Source organism: Lagenorhynchus albirostris, chromosome 14, assembly GCF_949774975.1.
Source record: "Lagenorhynchus albirostris chromosome 14, mLagAlb1.1, whole genome shotgun sequence".
Lineage (NCBI taxonomy): Eukaryota > Metazoa > Chordata > Mammalia > Artiodactyla > Delphinidae > Lagenorhynchus > Lagenorhynchus albirostris.
The window spans coordinates 4,072,822-4,097,701 of record NC_083108.1 but is presented as its reverse complement, the minus strand read 5'-3'; the positions used below and the strand labels follow the sequence as shown (position 1 = coordinate 4,097,701).

At 37.5% G+C, this 24,880-nt stretch overlaps 1 protein-coding gene across 2 annotated transcripts in view; it reads left to right on the top strand.

Moving 5' to 3' along the window:
• Window positions 1-24,880, top strand: part of ZNF407 (zinc finger protein 407) — a 425,669-nt gene that overhangs the window by 218,636 nt on the left and 182,153 nt on the right. For both annotated transcript variants that reach the window (XM_060122030.1, XM_060122031.1), the window contains exon 5: window positions 21,423-21,589. In XM_060122030.1, the coding sequence (XP_059978013.1) occupies window positions 21,423-21,589 (167 nt within the window). The remainder of the gene's footprint in view (window positions 1-21,422; window positions 21,590-24,880) is intronic.

Sequence of the window (24,880 nt, the reverse complement as noted above, 5' to 3'; positions counted from 1 at the left end):
CTGTGCTTTTGCTGGTGAGGACAGTTAGTATCTTCATCAGGCCAGCAATGGAGATGCAGGCGATGCAGCTGAGGGCCTCCTCCCCGTCCTCAGAAGTGTTTTCTGTCCTTTGCAGCTGCCAGCAAATCTAAAGTATGGTTTCTGCCTGCCATTTGCTACTATTGCCCTCTGACTCCAAAACACAGAGGAGCATTGTAAATTTTTCATGAAGAGGCTTCAGTCTGTAAAACAGCAAACAGGAATAATGTTTTAAATGCAATCATTGTCAAGTTTGAACAATGTAATTTATCAAGAGAGCAGTTTGTACTATATAATAAGTTTCATATATTAATACAATTTTTCATCTGATGTCAGGCTTCTGATTTATGAATGGCCCATGATCTAAGGTGATCATTGAATTATAATTCAAGTAATAAGAAGCTAGGAACAAGGCACTGGAACTGCTCCCCTGCATTAGCTTGCATGCCACCAAGCCAATTTACTAAACATCCGTGGGCTAAATGATACAGTTTTCCTAATTCAAAGAAGGCACTTGTTAATTAGATAAAGGCTAAAGCTCTCATTATTTTTAAATGATTTAAGAACAAGTAGAGATCTTACAGCTTATACTGCAGCTCTAATAGTTCTCTGCTTACTGCCTTGTAGTAAGAGTATTAAAGACAGATGGGCCAGGCCGATTTAAACCAATTACAGCATTTCTTGTACACCAGTAGCAATGACTGTTCACAGGCGCATCAGTTGCTAATATTCGAAACGTTTCAGATGGTTGAAACACCACTGATTAATGTGATTTATGAATAAGTTGTTTCCTTCTGCTAATTTTTGGGGAGTAATCACACCTCCAGACTGTATTCAGTAGTTCCTGAGGCTTATTTCATATTCCCCAGTAATACTTACAAGTATTTTATAGAGATTTAACTTTCTTATATACCAAAATAAAGAAAAGAATTAACTTTTTTCAGTTCTGTTTATTGAGCACCTGTTAGGTGCTGGGCACTGGGCTAGGCCCTGGTGGAATCAGTGCTCATCAAGTGAGTTTCCTTTTAAATATCTTGATTGCTGTGATGGCAAATGAATAACAAATTCTAGAAAAACAATCAGACATTGTCAGTCATTAGTTAAAAAATATATATAATGCATATGAAATTCACACCTGAATACTTGTAAGGCTGTGAATTTGCTTTACCATTAATGTCAAACTTTGGAATTATATAAAAATTAAGAGTTGATAAAGTAGCTTATGTTTGTGAAAATTAATAAGATGCTGAGTTCTCGAGTCCTTTGTCTGTATGTTGATGGCAGATACGTTGTATGATGTCTGCTCGCGCAGCCGTTCATCTCCTTGGAATCGTGCTGCTCGTTGGCTGTTTGTTCTTCCCCCCTTCCTCCCTGCATCCCTCCGTCCTTCTCTTCCTTCCTTCATTCCAGAAATGATGACGCGTGTCTACTTTGTATCACCCACTTGTCCATAAGTGTTTTCCTTGACTTTAAATAATTCATTGCTATTGCTTACTCACAATATAAATTTCCCAGGATACCTTAAATATCATCAGCTTTGTTTTTTTCCCTTTTTAATCTCCTCATTTATTGTTTCCCATTGTTATTGTTAATACAGTGGTGAGCTTCAAATTCAGCCAGTTTTATTAATAGGAACATTGTCTTGTGTAGCAAAGAGGTAGCCACACCACCTACCCTGGAAAAGTAGTCATTGGTTGTTTTTGCAGTATAGTTTGAACTTGGCAGTCTCTTCATAAATGTTGTCGATATAGTCTTTGAGAGACAGGCACTACACGTATATGCTGTTTCTTACCTTCAGGTCTGTCTGGGGACGGGCAGTGACCAGCTGCTCTGAAAGCTTACAAATCGCATTGTGCTGTTTCTTTTTACCCTTGTTTAACCACCTTCCATTTTTCTTTATTTATCCAAATTTTTTAAATAGTTATTTCAAAGTTGTTGGGCATGTGATTGGAAAATCACATGTATAAGAGATTTCAAATTGTTCTATATTTTCTTCTTCGTTGTCCTAATTTAAAAAAAAAATCCTTATCTGAGCAACAAGTTATATTATTAATGGACCCTGAGTAGGACAAGTTATTTGCTGCAGTAACTTTTGATCTGTTTAATAAGTACTCAAGCTGTGTAGTGGAGTTTTTATTGTACTCTGCAGTGTACAGTTATGAAGTGTGGTACATAATAAAATTGAAGCAATAATGTTGATATTTCTGAGGGATCCATCAGAGCTGACCTGAAGCAACATATTTCATCTGGTTTGTCTGGGTATGAATGTTTGAAAGTTATGGCTGAAATTACGAGAGCGACAATATTGTGTTTATGACTTCTGATTATTTACCATGGTAAGGTACCTCACCCTTTGTGATTCCCAAAACTATTTCTATGACAGTTCATTAGTGTTGTTGTCAAGGAACAAATGAAAAAGACGAAATACATTTAGTATTAGGCAATAAGACATTTTAAGCTAAATGTTGGTATTTAATGTGTAGGAGTATAAAAAGCTAACGTGGAATCATTCCGATAGGGAAGAGAACACATCATTTTTGTAGTTTCGGGTAGGTTTCTATATGTGTGTATTGTTCAGGTCCACGCTTCACGAAATCGTTAATGTGACTTGAGATGGCTTGTTTTAGGAGGCAGAAAGAAGATTAAGGAGGAAGAAACTCTTTTCACTAGAAAAGTGTAGGATAAGTTTTACAGATCATTGTCCTGAAAATGAGAACTGTTTAATATTGGAAAAGATTGCCATTTGAATCTAAAAAATACATTTATCTGTGAAAAGATAAATTACTACCTTGAAATATAATTTGTGTTTGCTTGTCTCTCTTCCTTATCAGATTTTACGTACCTTGAGGGTGCAGGCCTGTGTCCTATTCATCTTTGTGTTTCCAGAACACAGGATAGGATCTGGCCCATAGTGCATGTTCGAGAGACATTTAATAGTGGAGATACTTGAATTTTTCTCCGTGTAGCAGCTCCCAAATAGTGTGAGACCAAGGAAGAAAATTAAGAAACACATGGTTTCCTAACAATGGAATTAAGATACTCATTAATGCCTTTCAAATGACTGCTGCCTAATTTTTCCTTATTGAAAGGAAATTGATCTGTCTTGATCAGCCAGACCATTTTGAATGAAAACCTCACGCCTTCATTTTTTGAGAAGTATGTAATTATTAAGTAATCAGTGTTTAACTCGGGATAATTTGTAAGTGAGCTTCCAGTAGACTGCAGGACCTTGATGATACTACTAAATACTATTATTTATTGCTGCTGTTGCTGCTGCTGTATTATTGCCTAGCAGACCAAAATTCATAGCATCTATACAGACACCGTTTGCTCATGTGTGTTTCTTGACTACCATTTTTGTTGCTGCCAAAGTAAGTTTTAAGCCATATTTTCACTCATCAACATTCACTAGTGTGTTGATTTGATAAGTTTTCTTTTGGATATTGTGGTGGGGATAGGAGGAAAGGTGTTAACTAGTGGTAGATTACTTTTTAAACATTTCATTGAGCTCAGCGTTATGGTTTTATATGACCATAAGTCATTGGCGTTTCGTTTCATTGCTGGAATGATACAAAAACATTCATTAAAAAACACAGCAACTCTAAAAATAGAAATACATAATTTTTATGTGATTGCACTTCATATTTAATTTTATAAATAAAACCATTAGCTTTAAAGAAACCATTATATACTTCTGAATTATTTCAAAGGTAATACTGTGGATACACACACACACACACACACACACACACACACACCCCTAAGTGTGTTGACATGATTTACCCTTCAGTGTATGCTTCAGGAGCAGTCATCAGAAGTAGTTTTCACATTGTCTCTTTCCTCTCCATTGTGCCCATCACATTTTATATGGCCCAGAATCAGGCAGTGAGAAATCCTGATTGGACCTCCAGGAAGTGCTCTGATGTTCATCAGCCTTGTGTGCAAGACAGAAAAGCTGATAGTCCGAAATTGCACTATAAACTAAGACAGACTGTCAGTTTTTAGGAATGGCGGGGAATGGCCTATTTATGTAATCAGATACTAACCCTGGGAAGAAGCTGTCAGGCACATTCTTGTTGTGTAAGCAGCAGGCAAACTGTGCTTTATCTGACAGACAGTGTGTAAATCTGTCCATGCAAAAACCCAAATGTTTGGTTTGCTCCTAGTCACTGTAATAATCTGCTTATTTTCGTCTGCTAGAGCAGTGACATCACTTAGCAGAATGTGCTGCAGACATAAGGCCCAGATAAAACTACGTTAGTGTCAGTCATTCATTCCTTGATTGGCAAGAAGATAAATAGGAATTTACTAGAGGTTTGCTTTCAGCTAAAGGAATAGACAACGTGTTCTGGACAGGAATAACTGTATTTATTAGCTTGGTTATTTTGCATCTTGAGAAAATGGATAGAGTACATCATGTCTAATTATAGTTTCTAGGAATAAGTAGTGTACCATATCAATAATTATTGAATAGTTGTGTCCAAAGGGAATCTTCTCTGATTTGTTAAGATGCTTTTACTTGCTATATATATTTATTTCATTGACTTTTATGTATTGTTTCAGCACCCTTTAGTTTTTCATTCTAAAAGTAACTTTTTATTATTTCATTATTTGCTGAGCATGAATAGTAATGACTTTATGAATGTGGGTATTTAAGAATCTGTAAATTAAATCCTATTCTTGAGGAGAAATTGAAGTTGTTGTAATCTGAATTTATGACTTTAAACTCAGAGTTAAAAATGAATTCAGTGTTTTCATATATTTGTTCAGTGAGAATATTGTACCTTCCCGTGATTGAAAGATCTATATTATAGCAAGTGTTGTGAGTAGTGTCTTCTTTGATATTCACTCATTGAATAAGCAATGTAACTTTAGGAATTTTCTTTAAAATTTCTGTAAGATTATTCAGCTTCTTTTACTTTTCATTCAAATCTTCAGTTTGGTTTTACCAAATAAATGATTTCTTTGCTAATTGTAAATGATTGGGAACAGCATTGATTGTTTTAAACAAAGAGGAAACCTCAGTCCTGGACCACAGTCTTTTATGATCAGAAGCTTTATGGGACGCATCTCCGAAGCGAGCAGCAATCAGGTTGAACTGAGTGTAGCAGAGGCAGCCTGTGGATCCCCAGGTAGATGCTCTCTTGCCCTGGTACAGGTGGCCACACATGTCTGAGAGTGACCAAAGGCTTTTTTTCTAAGAATTTTAAGAACAGCAGTAAGAGAGAAATAAAAAGTATACAAAAGCATACATATCTGACACCCTGATACCAGTCCTGAGGCGTAAGTGCCTAATTTACTTCTGCTCTGTGTGCTGTGAAGTTGTAGTCATCTTTGTTTTGATGGCCTGAGTACCAAAGTACATGTGTATCTATTACTTTATTAGCCCATGATAGTAAATTCACATAATTAATCAAATTCTGATTGGTTTTATTATCATCAAATTGCACACATTTTTAAATCAACTTATATAGAAACATAAATCCTAAGGTTTGATAATTGAGTTCTTTAATTCTACCTCTTTACCTCTTTTCCTCTGTTGCCAACCCTGTCCACCATATTAATCCCTGGTCAGATCTGCGTAAGCTCAGGTAAAATTTAAAATTCATTCAGAGGTCTTATTTACTTGATAGCAATTAAAATGTGCTAGTATTTTCACTTTTGCTGTGAAGGAAATTTTCCTAATTATCTTTCACCCGGGCTTTAATTCTAAGCACTTTTCTTCTATCTCTCTTGCTTCTAAGTGACTCTGTGTATATTTCTTAGTGCTCTATAGCATATTATTTTTGAAGAATAGTAGATACCAGTAATCAATATAAACTTGGTTATTATGAAAAATGTTAGCGATATTTGGAAATGTACAGCACAATCTCTGGATGTTCCATGAGGTGATTTGTAGAAATGAGGACAGCTGTCTCTTCCGTCTTTGGACCCCTTTTCTTTAGTTCTTAGCTCTTAGGCACGTTTTTGTGAATATCATCACGTACATTCCTGTGGAATGCTTCATCTGTATCTTCTGGTTATATATAGGAGTCTCTCTCTTTTTTTTTTTTTTTTTTTTTTGGCGGTACGCGGGCCTCTCACTGTTGTGGCCTCTCCCATTGCGGAGCACAGGCTCCGGACGCGCAGGCTCAGCGGCCATGGCTCACGGGCCCAGCCGCTCCGCGACATGTGGGATCTTCCCGGACCGGGGCACAAACCCGTGTCCCCTGCATCAACAGGCGGACTCTCAACCACTGCGCCACCAGGGAAGTCCCAGGAGTCTCTTTTTACTCATCTTTTATTGTTATGTTTTCAATCCTAGTCTGTCAGTTTTAGTCACTAACATTCCATTCAGTAACTGTTTGAGCACCTGCTCTCTGTAAGGCATTAGAGCAGCTTATTTGAGGGTGTGTTCTCTGTTCTTTTGCTGTTGTTACTATCTTACCTTCCTGTACTTCTGGTTTTGGATTATTATAAAGCTATAATTTATTATTATAAACCATAATTTGTTAGATTGTCACTTTCTGTTGTTTTGTTTTACTGTCTTTGACAAATTAAAAAATAGAAAGTTCAAGCTTCTGTCTCCTGGAAGTCAGCCTTTTTATTCCAGTGGAGAATTAACTAGCACTTGGACTGCACATAGACCCCACAAATAGAAAGACAGGGCCTTTCAGGAGATAGAATCTCTCATCAACAATGATGGTTGGTTGATCGCAGACAGATATATTCGATTGACTCTTGGCCTCAGAACCCTTCTTTCCTATACTGGAGAGAACAGCCTTTGGTAGCATCACTTCATGAATTTGGGTCTTTGGGAACACATCCTTAGGACCAGACTAAGTGGAAATTTAATTGAAATTAGACCTGTAGGGTTTCATTGTTGGGACATATTTTGGAAGTATTTTGTGTGAACTCCATTGCATGTGACATGTGTAGAAATTCAGGCTAGAAGAACAACCAGAGCACTGATGTCTCAGCTAAGTCGGTGTCAGGGCGGCTGTTTCACTTCTGTGGCATGGCCTCCTTCAAGCAGCTTTGTTTGCAGTTTTAAACATGTCATTGGGAAAGTCATTTATCAGAATACTTCTTGCCATGTTTTGAGCCTTCAATAAATTTTAGTTGTATATGATTATTAAATGTTATAAATGTTTCTTAATACATCACTTTCCTGCCCTTACTACTGTGAAAGATATCAAGAAGTTGAAAATCTAATGTCCCTGAGTTGTTTTGGGTCTTTTAGGGAATGTACGTAACTGAGAGTAGTAAACAGTTCAAAAGTCAATATACGTGAGGTGGTGTGGAGTCAACTTGTGAGTGGCACATAAACCACAATAAGATCAGGACTCTTGTGTAACAGAGAATTAAACGAAATGTAGAAGAAGGGTAGGTCTTTAGTGAGAGCTGGTCTGACTGTCTCAAAAATGTGATAATATCTTTCTATTACTGAATACCTAGAACCATCTCTTCCAGAACTGTGACTATGTGGTTACTCATGGCAAACAGAAGATTCTTCAGTTACAGTGAACAGTATCTATGATTAGCTGTCAGCTGTATGGTATTCACAGTGTAGGCTTATAAAATCATTGAACACTGATTTCTGAACTATCTGAATACAAATATAGTGAGGTTTTTGACTTCAAAAATTGAGAAGAGAAAGATGTCTTTCTTTTTAGAGATCTGATTTTACACTGCCTCAATAACTGTCTCAACTCTTGTTTCTCTCTGTGGTACTCTGACTGTTTCAGCTATGTATCAATAACATTGTATGTTAGTATGGCGTAGAAAAGCCAGTGGTGGATAAAATTAGTGATTCTTTTAAATTTTACTTAAAAATTTATTTTGGCTAAACCTGTTTGTTTTGAATTATGCTTTTAAAACTCTGTTTGCTTACGTATATATTTTTAAGAAATGGAATGTGTGTTGGTAAATATTTTTAATACAGTAGTATATAAAGTGCTAAGTAAAAGTTCCCTTCTCCCAAGTTGATGCCCTTCCTCTTCCTGCAGTCTTCCTCAGCCAAATCTTAGTTCCCACCCAAGGTTCCTACTATTCACAGTGAATCTGTCCCTACTGTTTCTATTTGTCTATTCATACATAGGTATATGTGTGGTGTGTGTGTGTGTTTTTCATATGTTGCATATTAAAATAAACTTAATTCTGTAAATTTTGTCCCTTTACAATATTTAATTAATTCATCAGTTGAGCAGTTATTTACTGGGTACCTACTATGTGCTAAGCCCTGTGTTGGACCCTGGGGATATAGCAGAAAATAAAGCAGGCAAACGTTCTGCTCTCACGAGCTTACATACCAGTGTGGGGAGAAATTCAACAAACAAAACTGAAAGTCCAATATATGCCAGTATTAAAATAGTGGTGATATAGTAAGGGAAAGAGGGAAGAGCCAGGAGTGCTGGGTGGGATATTTCAGCTCTCCATAGGCGGTGAGGGGAGCCTCTGTCAGAGAGAAGGTGACAAGTGATCTAGACCTGATTGCGGGTAGGAGAGGGGCCCCGTGAGTCTTTCAGGCAGAGGGAAAAGTGCTCAAGTCTCCTGAAGACGATTGTGTGGGGCGTGGCCCAGGGCTGCCAAGAGGCCGCTGTGCCTGGGGTGTGCACAGGGTGGGAAGGAGGACGTGATGGCAGCTCAGGCCATGTCAGGCTCTGGAGGACTCTGCAAGGACTTTGGTTTTTTTCTTCTGTGTGAGATTGGAGGGTATTTCACAGAGGCCTGGCGCGGTCTGACTTACGCTGTAGCAGAATCGCTGTTTGCAGTGTGCAGAGAATAGACTGAACGGCAGGAAGGGAGCGGGTGGTGATGGCAGAGGCTGGGAGCTCTGTTGGACATTCTCGTGATGATCCTGATGTGAGAGCACGGTGAGCTGGACCCCAGTGTTAGCAACAGGGGTAGATAGAAGCGTCCAGACTCTGAATATATCTGAAAAGTCCAGCCCACAGGATTTACCAGTGGATTGGATGAGATAAAGAGTAACGGATCACACCAAGGTTTGGACATGAACAGTGAAGGGAAAAGGGAAAAATGAAGTCACGTCATTAACTAAACGGGCAAAACCACTGTCAAGAGCAGGTTCCGTTGGGGGAGATTGTGAGCCAGGTTTAGACGCTGGACATTTGAGAAGCCTGTCGGCTATCCCAGTGGAGACGTTGTGTGGGCAGCTAAATACCGACTAGACCTCAGATATAAACGTGGATGTCATCAGAGTACAGGTCACCAAAGGAGTGCGGGTGGGTCATCCAGGCTTCAGAAGGCAAGGAGGAACCAGGAGAATGAGACTCTCATGTTCTCAGGTCAAGGGAGCGTTTGCAATCAGCTGCTGGCCTGGGTAGGTCAGGTCTTGCTCTTGGGCTGCATCTGACATTGATTGAAGACACCTGTGTGCCAGGCTTGGCAGGACGCAGGATGTGGCTGAGTTACAGGAGAACAGGGTGTCTGCAGTCCCTGCCTGCTGGGCACACTTGGCTCCTCTCTCTGCGCCCTTTCCCGGCGCCTCTGCTCAAATACTGTCCCCTGGACTCTGCTGGCCCCGCCTGACACCCTGGGAGATCTGACCCTCACGGCACCTTCACGGCGGCTCCCACTTGGCCAGAAGCCTCCTTGTTACTGCCTTACGTGAAATAATTCTTGGACTTTAATTCATTTCCATGTATTTCAGTCTGAAGAATCTTTAATAAAAAATATAGTAGTGATACAAAGAGTTGAGCAGTTTTGTTTTCTTTGTGTCATAAAGTCTAAACTAGCAACCTTTTTGACTTTCACTTTTATTCCTTCCCAGCCCATATTTGAGAAGTCTTTTTTTGTTGTTAACGTCATTTTGATAGTTTCAGTTATTTCTGTATTTTAGCTTCCCTAACACTATAGTTGCTCCAAGTATAAATATATTTTATCACTTACATCCTTCCAGTTGTTTTTGCTTATGCATTTAATTATATTAGAAAGAAACTTAGTTTAATATTTCGAATGCTGGAAGGTACATAATAAATGATGTTATTCCACATAGTCTTTTGTTTGAGGTGTTGAAGATTTGAAAAATTAGTATAAATGATCTATATTCGGTGTTTATAGATGCCTATCTGAATTTATCTTTTCAAAATAATTTAGAATATATGAGAAGTAGATGAAATCCACAAGTCTGTTTTGCAGAAAAGAATTCCATAGCTGTACATATCCAACTTTTTAAGTAAATAATACTCTTCTGTATTGAAAGGAAGCTAAATTAATTGCTTTACCCTGCATTTAGGAGGTTGTTTCCACCCAAATGTACCTCATATATGTATGTACTTTCTATAGTTTTACTCCTGTTTCATTGCAGGCTACTTCACACCCGTTGTGTGGTGGACATGTGTGAGAAATCGTGGAGAGACTACTAGTATTTAACTACTTACTTAGTATTTAACTACTTACTCTCAGTTGAATCACAATAACTTTAAAACTCTTTAAAAACTTGTTTTTTATGTTAATCCAATGTTAGCTCTTTCCCTTGAACTTACGATTTAGAAAAGAACAGATCAAATCCCTTACAACATGATCTTTCTACATATATGAATGTCAGAATATTGTGATGTAAGGAAAGCAAGTGATGATCCGTATCAGGCTCTACAGTATTTACGCTGACTTCATCTTCTGAACTCACGTCATGTCTTGGTGATGCTCCAGTGCACAAATGCTCCAAGACATTTACTCTAGAAGTGTACTGTAACTGCCGCTCTTCGGACTAAGGTCTCAGAAAGGGTCAATTCCGTACTGAACTCTGAGATTACTGGGCAATACATCTCAGCCCTTCTAGCTAATCTTACCTTGAGCTCAAATGGTTCCCTAGATCATCCTGACATGCTAGAAGGCCGAGATGATGACAAAGGCCAGGACAATGAAATACCTAAGTTTGGAAAGGCTGCCTTCCCTGCTTCAGCAAATCACACAGTCACCATCAGGGTGGACAGCCCTTTCTAAATCTGGCATGTCTATTCAAATGTCTAGAAATTCTGTTTCCAAAGTAGATACATAAGGACCTACAGGATAGAGTGTAAACATCCCATATTTGCTAGTATGTAAGATGCACGGGTCTGTGGAACATGTTCCAGTATTATTGTACAAGAATATTTTTTAGGAAAAAAATATAATTTTTTATACATATATCGAAGGTGAATTTAAATTGTTTGGTAGAGAGAAATACTATTTTGTACATTTCCATTTAACCTACTGTGTACTTGAGTCCTGTATGAAGTCTCATTTTGAATAAATAGCGATGGTCCACTGTCCCTTAACTAATGTTAATATTTAGAGAATTACGTACACTGGTGTCAGTTGCTGGTTCTAACAGTGCTGTAGTATTGACAGATTTAACTCTCCTATATTAGGGGTGTAACCCATGATCAGCCTGTTGTCTTCGGCTTATTAATTTTGTTAAGAAAACTACTACTCTTTTTAAAATACTCTGATAGTTCTTCATTGGAGCGTTGGAGCTGACAAGGATTGCCGTAAGGAATCCAAGTAGGAAACTATGACTTTCTTATTATTGCTGTTTTAAACAGTTGTGAAATAATAGATAATTCTCATGATTTACTATTTATAGAGCACCAGTGATCTACACTGTAATATAAAATGATGTCTTGTGCTCAGTATTTTTAGAAATATTGACGTGAATACACACCAGGAATAAAAATTACATGGTCCTACTGAGGCTCAAGAGAGGCTGCCCAAGGCCAGACACTTATTAACTTCTCTTTCCCCAGCAGCATGAATATGTGACCCCAAATATTATTTCTGAGTCAGTGGCATGCCAGGAACTGAGCAGTTTTATTCATATGAAAGTGTCAGCTTTATTAGCAAAAGGGGATTGGAATCATCCATTCTATACAGATGCCTGATGTTCCTTACAATGTATATTTGTCCTAGTAAAGTTTCATATAGTGATGTGAATGACACATTGCTTAGCATAATTATATAACACCATGGTGTGAAGACATTATGACTTCTATAAAATCCTTACAAATCGTAGTTTCTTGATGAGTGGGACTGTGACAGATTGTCTGAATTGGGACAGACGTTTTTGTTTGTACTCAGCTTCCATTAATATATCAGTTGTGTTTAATGTTAACATATTAAAAATTAAAAGGAAATAACTTTAGGGGATTTTGTAGTTGATTTTTAAATTCGTGCTTCTTTCTATAAACCTGTTTTTGTTCTTATTGGTAAAATCTATCTTATTCATATTTACCAACCAATTCATTCTAATACAGTTAATACTGGAACTGGCAAGGGTAGCATCAGAAAACTTAGTAAAACCTTTTTCCATTGACATGCAACTGGTACAGTCTGTGAGGTTCTCAGCTCTGAAATAACATTTTTATAGCATCCGCAGGTACATAGCTTGACACATAGCAGTCTTTGTTAGTGCTGACCTACTGTTTGTAAGATTACGTGTTATTTGTCCCAGTGTATAAATGAGTTTGTCATGAATCTCAGATGTGCACATTGTTATGGTAGGTTTTTTCCCAGACACGTACATATTTGTGGCTTGTATACAAGTGTACTGTATCTTTTTGATCATGGGCACTTGTGAAGGATAAAGCCACATGTAGCTCCTTAGAAAATTATAGTCAAATAATTGTAAAAAACAAACAATGGAAGGGAGATCGGAGAGGGGGAAAAGAAAAACAAAAAATAGATTGGTGGTTCCTTTTGTCATATCAAAGTCAGGTTTCTCTGTCTTTTTATCAGGGCCATTTCAGTCTGACTCAGCTTAAAGGATGCAACTTTATTTCCCCCATCTGTGCAGCCTGCTCCCCACTCTCTCCCCTACCATGATCAGCTCAGGGCTCCCACACACAGCACCTTCCCCGCCTCTGCCTGTCCCTCCTCCAGGCTTGTCACTGCCTGCCGCCTTTGTTACTAGAGTCTGCTCTGTCCTTACAGACTCACCTGAAGCTCCACCTCATCCATGAAGCCTTTCCAGCTGCTTCACTCTATATTCACCGATGCTTTTTCTAAACATCTTTTCAAAAAGCTTTTTTAAAAAGTCCAACAGAATGTGGTGAGCTTTTGTTCTAATTATTTCACTGACATTAGTGTCTGCCAGTGAGGCACAGGCTCCTTTTCCTTCACTTATAGGTCTGTACATGCATGAATAATTGCTAGACACACAGTAGATTCCAATACATACTTTTTAAAAAATTGATCAATTGATATAGAAGTAGCTGAGATATTATAATTTGAAGATTGTTAGGCTTGTGTTATAAATGTCCAAAGACTGAACATCCGTCAAGACATTTGGGATGAATGTGTAAATGGGGTTTGAAATGCATTTTGTCGTTTTAGCTCAAATTATTTATATCAGTAAGAGCAGTGATTTCAAAGAAATTCTCTTTATATGGTCTTTAAACAGTAACATTAGTCCTTTATTTGTAACTGCTGTTTTAACCTTCCTTGCGTAAATCCAGTGTTTTCTTACCTAACCTGAAGCGATAAAATTTCATTTAGTCCAGACTAGAGGATTGTGGCAATTTAATATATGTCTTGTTCTCCAGGACTTGACTTCTATGGTTAGTTAAAATTATTTCAACTTTGCAAGCCCTCCAGCTCTGTGACACACTTGAAAGGGGGTAGTTTGAAAGGACGGGGCAGCCTGCACTGAATGGGTCTCATATGCAGTATAATTCCTTCCACCTGTTCTTCTCATGTTGGCGTTTGAAAGCCCTGCAGGAAACATGAACTATTTCAGGATTGAACCAACTTCTCAAACCCTGTGAAGGGGCTTAGTGGACCTTTGTTTGCCAGCAGTGCTCGATTCAGATTCTTTTACCCTGTACAGATCAGGGTGCTTTTGGGGGGTGCAGGTGGGGAGATGCAACCTCACCTAAGCCAGGGATAGGCCGACTACTCTCTGCAGGCCTGATCAGGCCCATTGCCTGTTTTTGTAAATAAAGTTTTATTGGAACACAGCCACGCTTACTTATTTATGTACTGTCCATGGCTACTTCTGTGCTACCAAGGCGGAGTTGAGAAGTTGCATTGAAGACCTGAGGGCCCACCGAGTAGAAAGTATTTACTGTCTTTTACACAGAGCCTTTCCTAACCCCTGTTGTGCTGAGGAGTTTTGGATACAGCACATGCAGTGGAACGGGCACCGTTCCAGTCAAATTTAATAGGATGGTTTGGGTAGGCCAGAGTTTATGGTCTCTTTGACAAAGAAAAATTTCATGGGAATGGGATTTTGAAGGATGAATTCAATCTTGAGGGCATGGCCCTTCTAATCCTTGAATGTTTTTCTTTGGAATGAGTCATTCTCTTGGTTCTTAGTAGACTAAGGCAACCAGGGATTAATATTCTGCCAATGCTCTTCCCAGAAGTACCTTTGACACAAAGCTTTGCAACCTTTGGAAAGAACTGAAAGGGCCAGAAAACATATGTCACAGCTTCTAGAATCTGAATGATACCTTAAGAGGTTTTAAAATGATGGCTTCAGCAAGAATGAGGTTAAATTTCTTTTCCAACTAGTTAACAAGGATCTGGCTTGTTAATTAGGCTAATTATCACCTGTTCAGGGCAAAAAATGCGCTCAAGACTCTTGGCTAAAGTAGCAGGCTCCCTTGTGTGCTGTGTAAAAGCCCTCACAGGAGGTTTCCAACTTTCATCTGTAAGCCACACTTGATTCTGAAGAGTTGAATTCAGTAAATGAAACCTTTCTAATCTTAGGTCTTTGTGGCTTCTTGATAGAAATCATGCTCATGTTTTATATATAATCAGGAACAGGTCACTCTCAAGAGTCCAGCCTAATTTAAATAATCTGGATATTAGTGTTAGATACTTTTGGTTTCAGGATATAACTTCATTCATTGAGTCAGGTTTTTTTTGGATCTAGTATGCATGCATGCATGTGCGTGTGCACACACACACACACACACACACACACGCACACACAAGTATTTGGAAGGAGGTGGCCAGAGGAACCCCGAGTGTATTCCTTGTTATTACTCACCTGTCAGTGTAGCTTTTCAATTTTCAATTTAGAGAAAACAGAGATTCTTACTTCCCATGCAGTTTAAAGTTGCATATTTTATTTAAACATATATATATATATATATATATATATATATATATATAGTACTTGAAACCTCATAAAACTAAGATGAACAGGATTACTATGGAGTAATATTGGGGTAATTAATGTGGATTTAGTGCCTGTTTTACATGAATAAGTAGTTTAAGTCTAAAAACAGTATTGTATGTTTTTCCTCAGATGTTTCCTAGGCCAGAAACAGTATAGGCACCTCACAGTTCCGATGCGTATAGGTATTGGATTTGTTACCATGGCAGAATTTCTTGAACTTCATTTTGCTTTGTTATCTTTTGGATACTTTTTCAGCGTAAGACTCGTGAATTAATTGAGATTGAAGTTGCTCTTTAGTGGTTGTCTTTATATGCCTTTTATGTGCTTCTTTGTTCAAGGAAGTGATTGTTTTTCAGTTTTATTTGCAGCTCAGCAGAAATTTGTAAGGTAGCCCTACTGGGCAAAGACCCCATCGTATTCTATTTTCGTTTCATCTCTTAGTATATTATTATGTAATTATTAAATTATAATAATTTTAAAAGGAGGCTGTTATCCCAAAGAAACAGCCTGCATATTGGTAGTATCTGAGTAACTTAGAAATTGTTGAAACAGATTCATTAGTATATTGGACTGTTTTGCTAGGAATCATACAAGCCTTGTATTGTTTTCAGTTCTGTGTTTATTCCTAAAGACCAGCAATACCTGTCAGTTAAGGTTTTGCAACATCAGTTTACTGTTAATCATTTTGAATCAGTCAGCACCTTTGTTTCAGAGTTTTGGAAGATAATAACTGCATGATTATTTAATGTTTTAATAAAGTTTAGCTCATTCATTTGGAGCAGATCGTGCTCATTGCTGTTTTTTTGCAGATATGAATTTGTATGATTTATTAACGTGACGTGACATGTAGAAAAGAAATTTTGGATTACTTAATTAAAATATTCTCTTCAAATTGTGGAATTTTTCAAAAACAATGAAAGCACTTTTTAAGATGTTAACATATGATCTTGTTTACTTTGTTTTCCTTTTAAAAACAACAAAAATGTACAACTGTAGTTAGCTCTCTAGCTCCATATGCATGCCTTACCCCTCTTCTCAGAAACAAGCAGTATTCACAAATTATGATGTCATGCATGTTTTTGCATGTGGACCTCATATGTTTAGATTTAATATTTCTATGCTTAACTTGCTTTGTTTCAGTGCAGTTATGTTTTTGAGATTGTTTAACCCATGCTGATAAATGTAGCTCATTGATTCATTTTAACTTCATTACGATATTCCATTTTATGATTAAACTCATTAGTTTTCTACTTCCCAGCTGATGGATATTTAAGATTGTTTACATCTTAATGGGGATACTTTTTTTTTTTTTTTAAACATGTCTGTACTTGAGCCTGAGTTTCTCAAACATGTTAACCCAGACTGGGCTTTCCGGGAGAAAGGCAAAGGATATCTACAGCTCTAGAATGCATCACTAAAGCAACTGTATTCCAAATTATTCTGAATTGGAGAGATTAGAAAAGAACATAAAAATATACTAGTGGCAATTCTTATTGTATTTCAAAAATCATAAAGTAATAAAGCATCGAAGTATCAAAATACTTCTATCTTCATATGTAAATGGGATATGTGCAGATTTTTAATTAATTTGCTAATAAATTGAATAACCCACGTAATAGGGTTTAAAATTTTTAAATAACATTTAAAAGTATAATTTGAAGAAGATGAGTATAGACTCTCTTGTTAGGATACTTACCTTGTGTAGTAATATGGAAAGATAAAGTTAGGGGCGCAACTCAAAATAGAAGTGTTATATATTTTGACAAAACTTATCTGCCCTTTAGGCATTCATAAACAGACAATTGCTCTAACACAGTCTAAGGCAGAAGTATCTATTAAGATAGTACCATTGATCATATAAAAATAATTCAGCTCCCTACTAATTCTTTAGTTTAACTTTGTATGTACATAATGCCTTGCGAAACCTCCATGAAATTTTTAAGTTTTTGTTATATGTATAACAATGAGGATATTTAGTATCGTGTCTTTAAAAATTTAAGTCTAGAGATGTTGGTTTTAGTCACGACTCTGTTTTACAAGTCATGTCATGAGTGAGTTCAGCAAAGAAGATCTTCCACCGGTTTTAACACAGAGAACACAGGCTCAGAGCCATTCCGCGCGTGTGTGTGCGTGTGTGTGTGTGTGTGTGCGTGTGTGTGTGTGTGTGTGTGTGTGTTGGAGTGGTGGTGCTGGGGATAAAACAGCACATGTAACAGTAAATAAACATACTGTAAATATATTGAGAGTACTAGAAAAATGCTTAGAATTTAATCCAGGCGCCCTTATTCAATTTAGGAATACTTAGGAATTTACATTCAAAGATGAACTTTTAACTGACTTTTACATGACAGTTACCCATACGAAAATGGGTTTTATTCCAAAAGTGTCAGCAAACAACTGGATAATAATCCCTGGAAGCCAGGAACTTTGTAATGACAGCACCCTTTGGTAGGAACCACTCGAAGGTGCGACGACGCAGAACATTCTGTGTTTAAGATCATTGCCCGCGAAATGGTCAAACCATTGCTACATTGTCTTCTAATTCCTGCTTTGCTGTTGAGAAGTCTGGTACCATTTTAATTTACTTTGCTTCTGATTTTTTTTTCTTTTGAAACCTTCTAAGATCACTTTATATCCAGTAGAAACATCTAGTGCAGACAGAGGAAAGGGGAGATGACGAACTGCCCTGTTTCATTACAAGTCCGTAGCACTATTTGGCATTTTGAACTTTTTATCAAACGTTATAAAGTAGCTCAATTACATCAGAGCGGAAATGGACCTCCACCTGCTTTCCCGCAGACGTGGCCTTCTCCTTAGCACCCTTGCTGTCCCTGTGCTATGGCCTGCCATACCATTTTTCTTTTTAATTCAGTTCATAAATATTTAAATTTAAAAAATTAATTTAAAATGTTTAGAATACCAAAGGAAGGATATGAAACAAATATGGCAAACATGGATATTATCATCTGGGTACATAAACCTTGGTGGTAGAGATGCATCTCTGTCATTTTCTGTATGTTTGAAATATTGACATTTATAAAATAAACACAAATGCTGAGGAAGGAGAAAAGACCAAACAGCATGAGGATCGCGAGCCCTGGGCGGCCTGAATGACCCCTGTTGCTGTCGTGTACGGATCTCACATTCCCACTCTGAGTCTGGTGAAATTACGTAAGGAACGAGACTCTTCACCACCAGTTCCCTTCATGCCATTGGTCCAAAGTTATTTATGGAACAGCTCTGGGTACCAGGCACTTTTATGGGCCATAGGATATACGGTGAACCAAACACCATCATACTGTTGTGTGCTTATCTTGTTTGTCCTTTTAGGTTGTACTTTTACATGATTGTCACTCGTACATCCTTCAACTGACTGACTTTGTAACTCCCTGCACAAAAGGAGAGATGACTAGCGAATTTTATGCCAAATAGATCTCTTTTTAATATATTGTCAATTCAGTTAAGAAGTTTCTGATGGAAGACCACCATGTGGGGATAGTAAAGCATTTATACCATTTAACCCAGTCTAATGTAGGTCCCGGGGCTTCACTGATACCTGGGAAACTGGATGGCCATCCCCAGTTGAGGGGCAGCAGCTGACAGAGCCACAGTTGACACAGCCTGTCGGGGCCTGGAGCTCCCATCACTCTGCCTCTCCCCGCACTGCCCCTTACCCGTCCTCCCTGCTGGCTCTGCATATCCACCTGCTTTTCAACATCTAAATTAAATGCCATCTCTGGGAAACCTTCTTTAATCCGCCCTGTCCCATTAATTGCTGCTTCTTTTAAGTTTATGATGGCCTTTTACGTTTTTTCCTGGCACTGAGGTTATCTTTGTGAAGGATTTTCCTCACGTAGGAGCCTGTGATTTTCTTGAGAGCCAAATCTGACTCTTTTCCCTCTTTGTTTCTACCGTCTCAAACAGTGTTTGTGCTATAGTGGGTGTTCAGGTCTTTCTGAAGTACATGCAGAATACACAGTGATACCTCTTCTTCTTGGGTTCTCGTGGCAGAGCGGAACTGCACGTTTTCGCTTAGGCTCTGTCCTAGTGACACATCCAGGTGGGCTTCCTGAGGGCCCCCAGGAGAGCGGATCCCTTGGATGGATGTCGTCCTTACTCGTTGCATGGTGGCAGGTAGTTTACAGTGTTTGAGGCTCAGAATTGTGCAGTTCCAGGAAACCCCCCACTGATGAGTAGGTCTTAGTCTTTATAAGGACACTTTACATTGGTAACATTTCAGGTTCTTTTCAAAGTACCAGTGCATGCACTTATTTTCATAAAGCAAATTGTAGAACATGTGAGGTTTTCTGAAAGTCAAGCGGTGGCCTTAGTTCTTTGTTATCTGGCTTTTGTCATATCATGACAGGCTCTAAGCTCTAGTTTAACATTTTTATTATGTATGAATAATAGAGTACATATATTGAGGTTTCACAGATGTAATTTTTTAAAATGTACATCATGGTAGATTTAAAAATGAGGGATTTATTTTGTCATTCATAAAGTTGTAATACAGTCTGGAGTAACTATTTGTTAAAAGATAGCATCTACTTAACCTCCTTATTTATTTCTTTTAGGAGGAGGTTAGATCCACAATAAATACATGAAGAAATAAGTAGATAGGGGAATTTATCTTGCAAATAAGATCCCTGTCATGGTTTTGAAATGTTAAATGCATGAAGACCCGTCAAAGAGATACACGGACATGTTATTTTTTTACAGCGCATTTCTAAGTATTTAGTTATGTTTGTCATTCTCTAGTACCAGTAAGCAATGATCAAATGATACAGTAATTTCAAAGTCGGTCCGTGTTGAGTGGTGTAAACATAGTTTCTCTACACATACATTCTATAAGTATATTAATTGGCAATTTTAATATTAATGAAGCACTTAAGATATTTTATATGGCATTTATTAAATATTTAGCAGTTTTTACTTCTGTTGCATTTAAAATATAATGTTATAAAAATATTACTACATATAACAAATGAAGAGAGAGTTTTATAAAAGGTAATTTTATAATTCGATTCTTAAGAATTTGTGAAACCTGAATGATTAATTTGTTAAAGTAATCCACATTTGCCTCAAAATGAGAAACTTAATTAATTGGAGCTTGGAATTTTTTTTTCTACCCTTACGGGACTAAGAAAATTTGTAAAATTTTAGTTAAAAGCATTTATGTAAAGAATATACTCTTTATATCTCCTTATTTATATCATAACTTAAAACACAGGTATTATAATCTTATTTTTTAAATTGTATTAACTTGCTAAAAGTGTAGACCAACTTATGATAGTCAAGTCAAGCTGCCATAGTCTGTCTCTTTTGTGGCATTGTGCTTATCAACTTATTAAAATATTTTAATTTTGAATATTGGGTTTTAATTTTTTTTTATTTGACTGTTCATTATCCTGAATTAATTAGCTGGAGACTACTTTGTTAGTCACAGAGATTGCTTTAAACTAAATTGTATTAGAAATCAAAAGTAAATTTTTGTGGTGATTTCCTGAATGCAAGTGAAAAGGGACAGAAGCTCGACCAGAGAAAGTATTAAAGTTTTTTTGTTGATGGTTCATATTGCCTGGATTAGGAAAGGTATTCAGAGATCTTTAACTGGGAACTGTGGGCTGAAATATTTTCTGACGTGAATATTGATTTGTTATTTTCAGTTTTCATCCCATACAGGAAATAATTGAGGTTTCTTTTTCTCAAAGGCATACTTTATGAAAAGTTGTATTTATAATCTTATTTGTATTCTTATCAAAGGGAACTTTTTATGTACCTGTGTAGTAACCCAGAAGGACACCTTGTTAAAAAGGAGACGCCCCTGGAGTGTGCCTCTCCTCCGAGGGAGCAGTGTGGTGTGTGCCGTTCCGGGTGGGCTGGCTCTGAGTGCCCCCCGGCCCCAGCTGCCTCCGCCTGGCAGAGAGCAGGGGTGTCTGAGTAGTTTAGTACGGATAGCTTTTCATTTAGCCTTTGCTCTGACAGCCTGTGCCCTGGATAAGCGGTCTAGGCCTGTACAGGTGAAATCTATTCTCACATTTGCCTCAGGGGTGACTGGACTGTAACAGAATTTTTCAAACCCGTTGGGCCCAACCGCAAAGCAGAGAATAAATGGCTGAAGTGCCAGGCCTGGACAGAAAAATCAATGCCTGGTTATACAGACATGACAGGCCAGGCCCGCAGTTCTCCTCGCGACACCCTGCACTCGCCACACTGCAGGGCTGCAGCGGCACCTGTCTGGGCCCGAGGTGCTCCCGTGAGGGTAATATTTGCATCCTTTTCTCTCCACTCCATGCAGGAAATTTACATGCCGCCTGTGTGATAGAAGTTTCACAGAGAAGTGGGCCCTGAACAACCACATGAAACTCCACACGGGGGAGAAGCCATTCAAGTGTACCTGGCCTACCTGCCATTACTCCTTCCTCACGGCCTCCGCCATGAAGGACCACTACAGGACGCACACAGGTGTGCCTGTCTGCCTGGGCCCAGTGGTGGTGGTAGTCGGGGGTGGTTGTCTCAGCAGCAGTCCGTAGAAAGGAATCCCTGTTTGAAGAGTTTAAGATTGTGGTAATTATATGTTAAAAGGTATGGCATCATTTCTTTGTGTTTTGATGATGCTCAGCGTAATTTTTAAGTGACATTTTAATATTTGTGTGTGTGTGCGTGTGCACACGTGCATGTGTTCACATAAAATAAGTTTCATATTTCAAAGCTGATTTATGTTGTGTGTGGGTACATATATGTATATGTGTTTAAACATATCTTTTTAGGTGTGATCATTATAGAAGATCATTTGAGGAGATTAAATTTTCATAGAGAACTTGTGTTATATTTGTTACTGATGTGGACTCCGTGCCATAATGTTTCTGAACATTATTGAATCTTGGTTTTTATGTACCACTTGAAATTTTTTAAATCAATTTAATATTTCTCTTAAGAGAATACTATCAGATCCAAGAGTCTTTGAAATTACTACAAAGAGACTAAACTGAATTTAGCTAGTATAAATTTTTTAGATAATTGAAAAAGTACGCATTCACATACATTTTACATCAAAACATTTAGTGGACTGTTTGGAATTTAAACCAACTGATAGCAAAAGCAGCACACAGAGTACATCTGTGCTAGGCATGGTCCTGAGACCTCTCAGTTTGGACCTTCATGAATATATTTCTCCTACCTGCCCTGTGGTTCTATTCAATGTATATGACATGCTTTTCATTATCTAAGGACAGAGGGCCCCTAAACTCCTTACAGCGTATAGTCGAGCGCTTGCCGTATCTCACCGTGGCGACATCCCTGGGAGCCATTTGCTGTTTTGTGGTCTTCTTCCTCTTTACAGCTCTCAGGAAGTGTTTTGTTTCAAGGAAAAAATAAATTTTAATCAGCATTCCCAAATGTTCTTCTGATTGCCAAGAATCCTGTATTATTGTTAGAAATTATAGGTTAAAAGTTCTTCTGAAGCAGTTTGTGGGAAGCCCAGGCCTCCTTAGCTTCCTTGACAAGGGCGTTGACGATTTAAGGTCTCCAGCCTGCCCTGAAAGATCACTTATATCGAACAGCAGATGAAAAGCCAGTGCAGATGTAATTTATCGTTGGCGTTTCCTTCTAAAGAATAATTGTGGAGACTTGGCTGGATCAATAATATGGATTTTTGTTGTTAGGTCTTGTAGTCTGCACCATAATGAGAGATAGGGGACAGTGGCTGTTTTCTAATAGAAAATAAAGGATTGGTTTCCGTGTCTTTCTACATTTGAAAGCAAAATGGCACACTTGAAACTAATTCAAGTTGTTAAGAAAAGTCTCCTATTATAGCTCTGCTATTATATAAATATGGCATGTTAAGTGAACCCCCTTTTTATTGAGTATATTACATTTAGTTTTTTCTTAAATTTTTTTTTCTTGAAAAATACTCAATTGCCCACTATCCAACTCTAACTCCCCCTACCCCCTTGGAAAAAAAAAAAAAGGGCAAGTGAAAATTGAATTTAGAGTGACAAACAAATCAAGCCACCAAGGTAAATATGACATACAATACATTGCAGACTAACATCCTAGATAAAAATCCTGCACGTCTAAAAATCAAGGTCACTAATATATCTAGAACCAAATCACATGGAAAATTGATAATTTTGTCTTTGTGCCTATACATATCTTAAAATAGGAAAGGGAATAAAACTTACTATATATACATGCAGCACATATACCTGTAAAAATGTAAATTTCATTACATGCAGCACATATACCTGTAAAAAATATAAATTTCATTAGGATTTGTCTGTCTGTTAATGTTTATATCTTACAAGAAAGATATAGATTGCAAAGAAGTTCATAAACGAGGGAAAGGAGTCATAGTCTGCTTGAGTCCAGAAATAGTAAGAATACTCTTTCCTCATCAGGTATTTTGCTGGCTGGGTAGCATAGCACCAATCTCTTCTCTGCCACACACCACCAGATGCGTAGGTGTGTGTGAGCTTGTGTGTGCATGTGTGGACCACAGTACACACATTTCCGCACACTCGAAGGGGTTAATGCCCACAAAGCTGTGGTGATGAATAAATTGTAGAGAACAATTTTGTCTCAACACAGAATAGGATGTTAATATTAACGAGCAAATTATCTTTTGGGATTTTTAAAAAAGTCCACTTTCAGTGTTATTTAATTGATAATACAGCTAGTTAGAAAGATTTATATTTCAAATTGATTAAATAATTAAATGAGTGATTGTAATTAAACTTTATTCTTCACAGCCCATCTACTCTATTCTTTTTTTCTGTATTGATATAATGATGCCAAGGAATGAACTTAACCCCAAAATAGGGAAGTAAAGACAGGAAAAATACTTAAATTCAGCTTTATTTTATAAATGATAATAATGAACATTTTAACGTACCATTGGGAAATAAGATTAAACATAATTTGGTTAAAACTCTCTTTATTAATATATGTTCATTTAAATTAGAGAAGCTAGTATTGCTCTCAGGTAAAGGGAAGACTCTTTCTGATTACGGTAGCTACTCTGCCTTCCTATATTTACTATTATTTCTAACCTTAAAAAGGCAATTACCATTTCCACAACACCTCACGCTAAATTTCTATTGTAAAACACCTAAACATTTTAGAACAAAGCAGGCTGACATGGGCAAAAACCCTTGAAAGACTTGTTGCATTAAACATTCACATGAATAAAGTAGATAAAGATAGATAAAATGATTTGTTTTATTTTTGAAAAGTATTTTATAATTTCACTGACTCTCTCCCAGGTGTTCGCATTTTTATTCTCCTTTTCTCTTCTTTGGGAGCCTTATGGGGTAAACTGTCTAGGTGCCAGCACTTATTGGCCAAATATGCTGTAGAATAGAGAGAGGTTGCATTTATAAACTGTAGGGCAGAATGTTAGCTTGTGTAAAAATGTTTTTAAAAATGAGCATTTAAACATTTTTAACAAAGTCTGCCAAATCTGACTCTAATTGTTGCAGAGTTTTCCAGTCAAGAGTTATCACTAAAGATGAATGATAGGAGTTTTTATACAATTTCTTTAGCAATCCCTGGACCTCCTTTTTTGTGCCATGGAAGTTTGAGGAACATAAACAGCACTGAGTTGAATAAATGTAGATTTTGTCGTTACTTGGGGTCTTCAGTATATTCAGGGAAACTGTTTAATTCATATTGTTAAGGAGGAAGTTATTAAAGAAGAGCTGATAGAATCAGGTAAAACCTATTCAATATCCTTCAGTTGTTAGAAAATTCAGTATG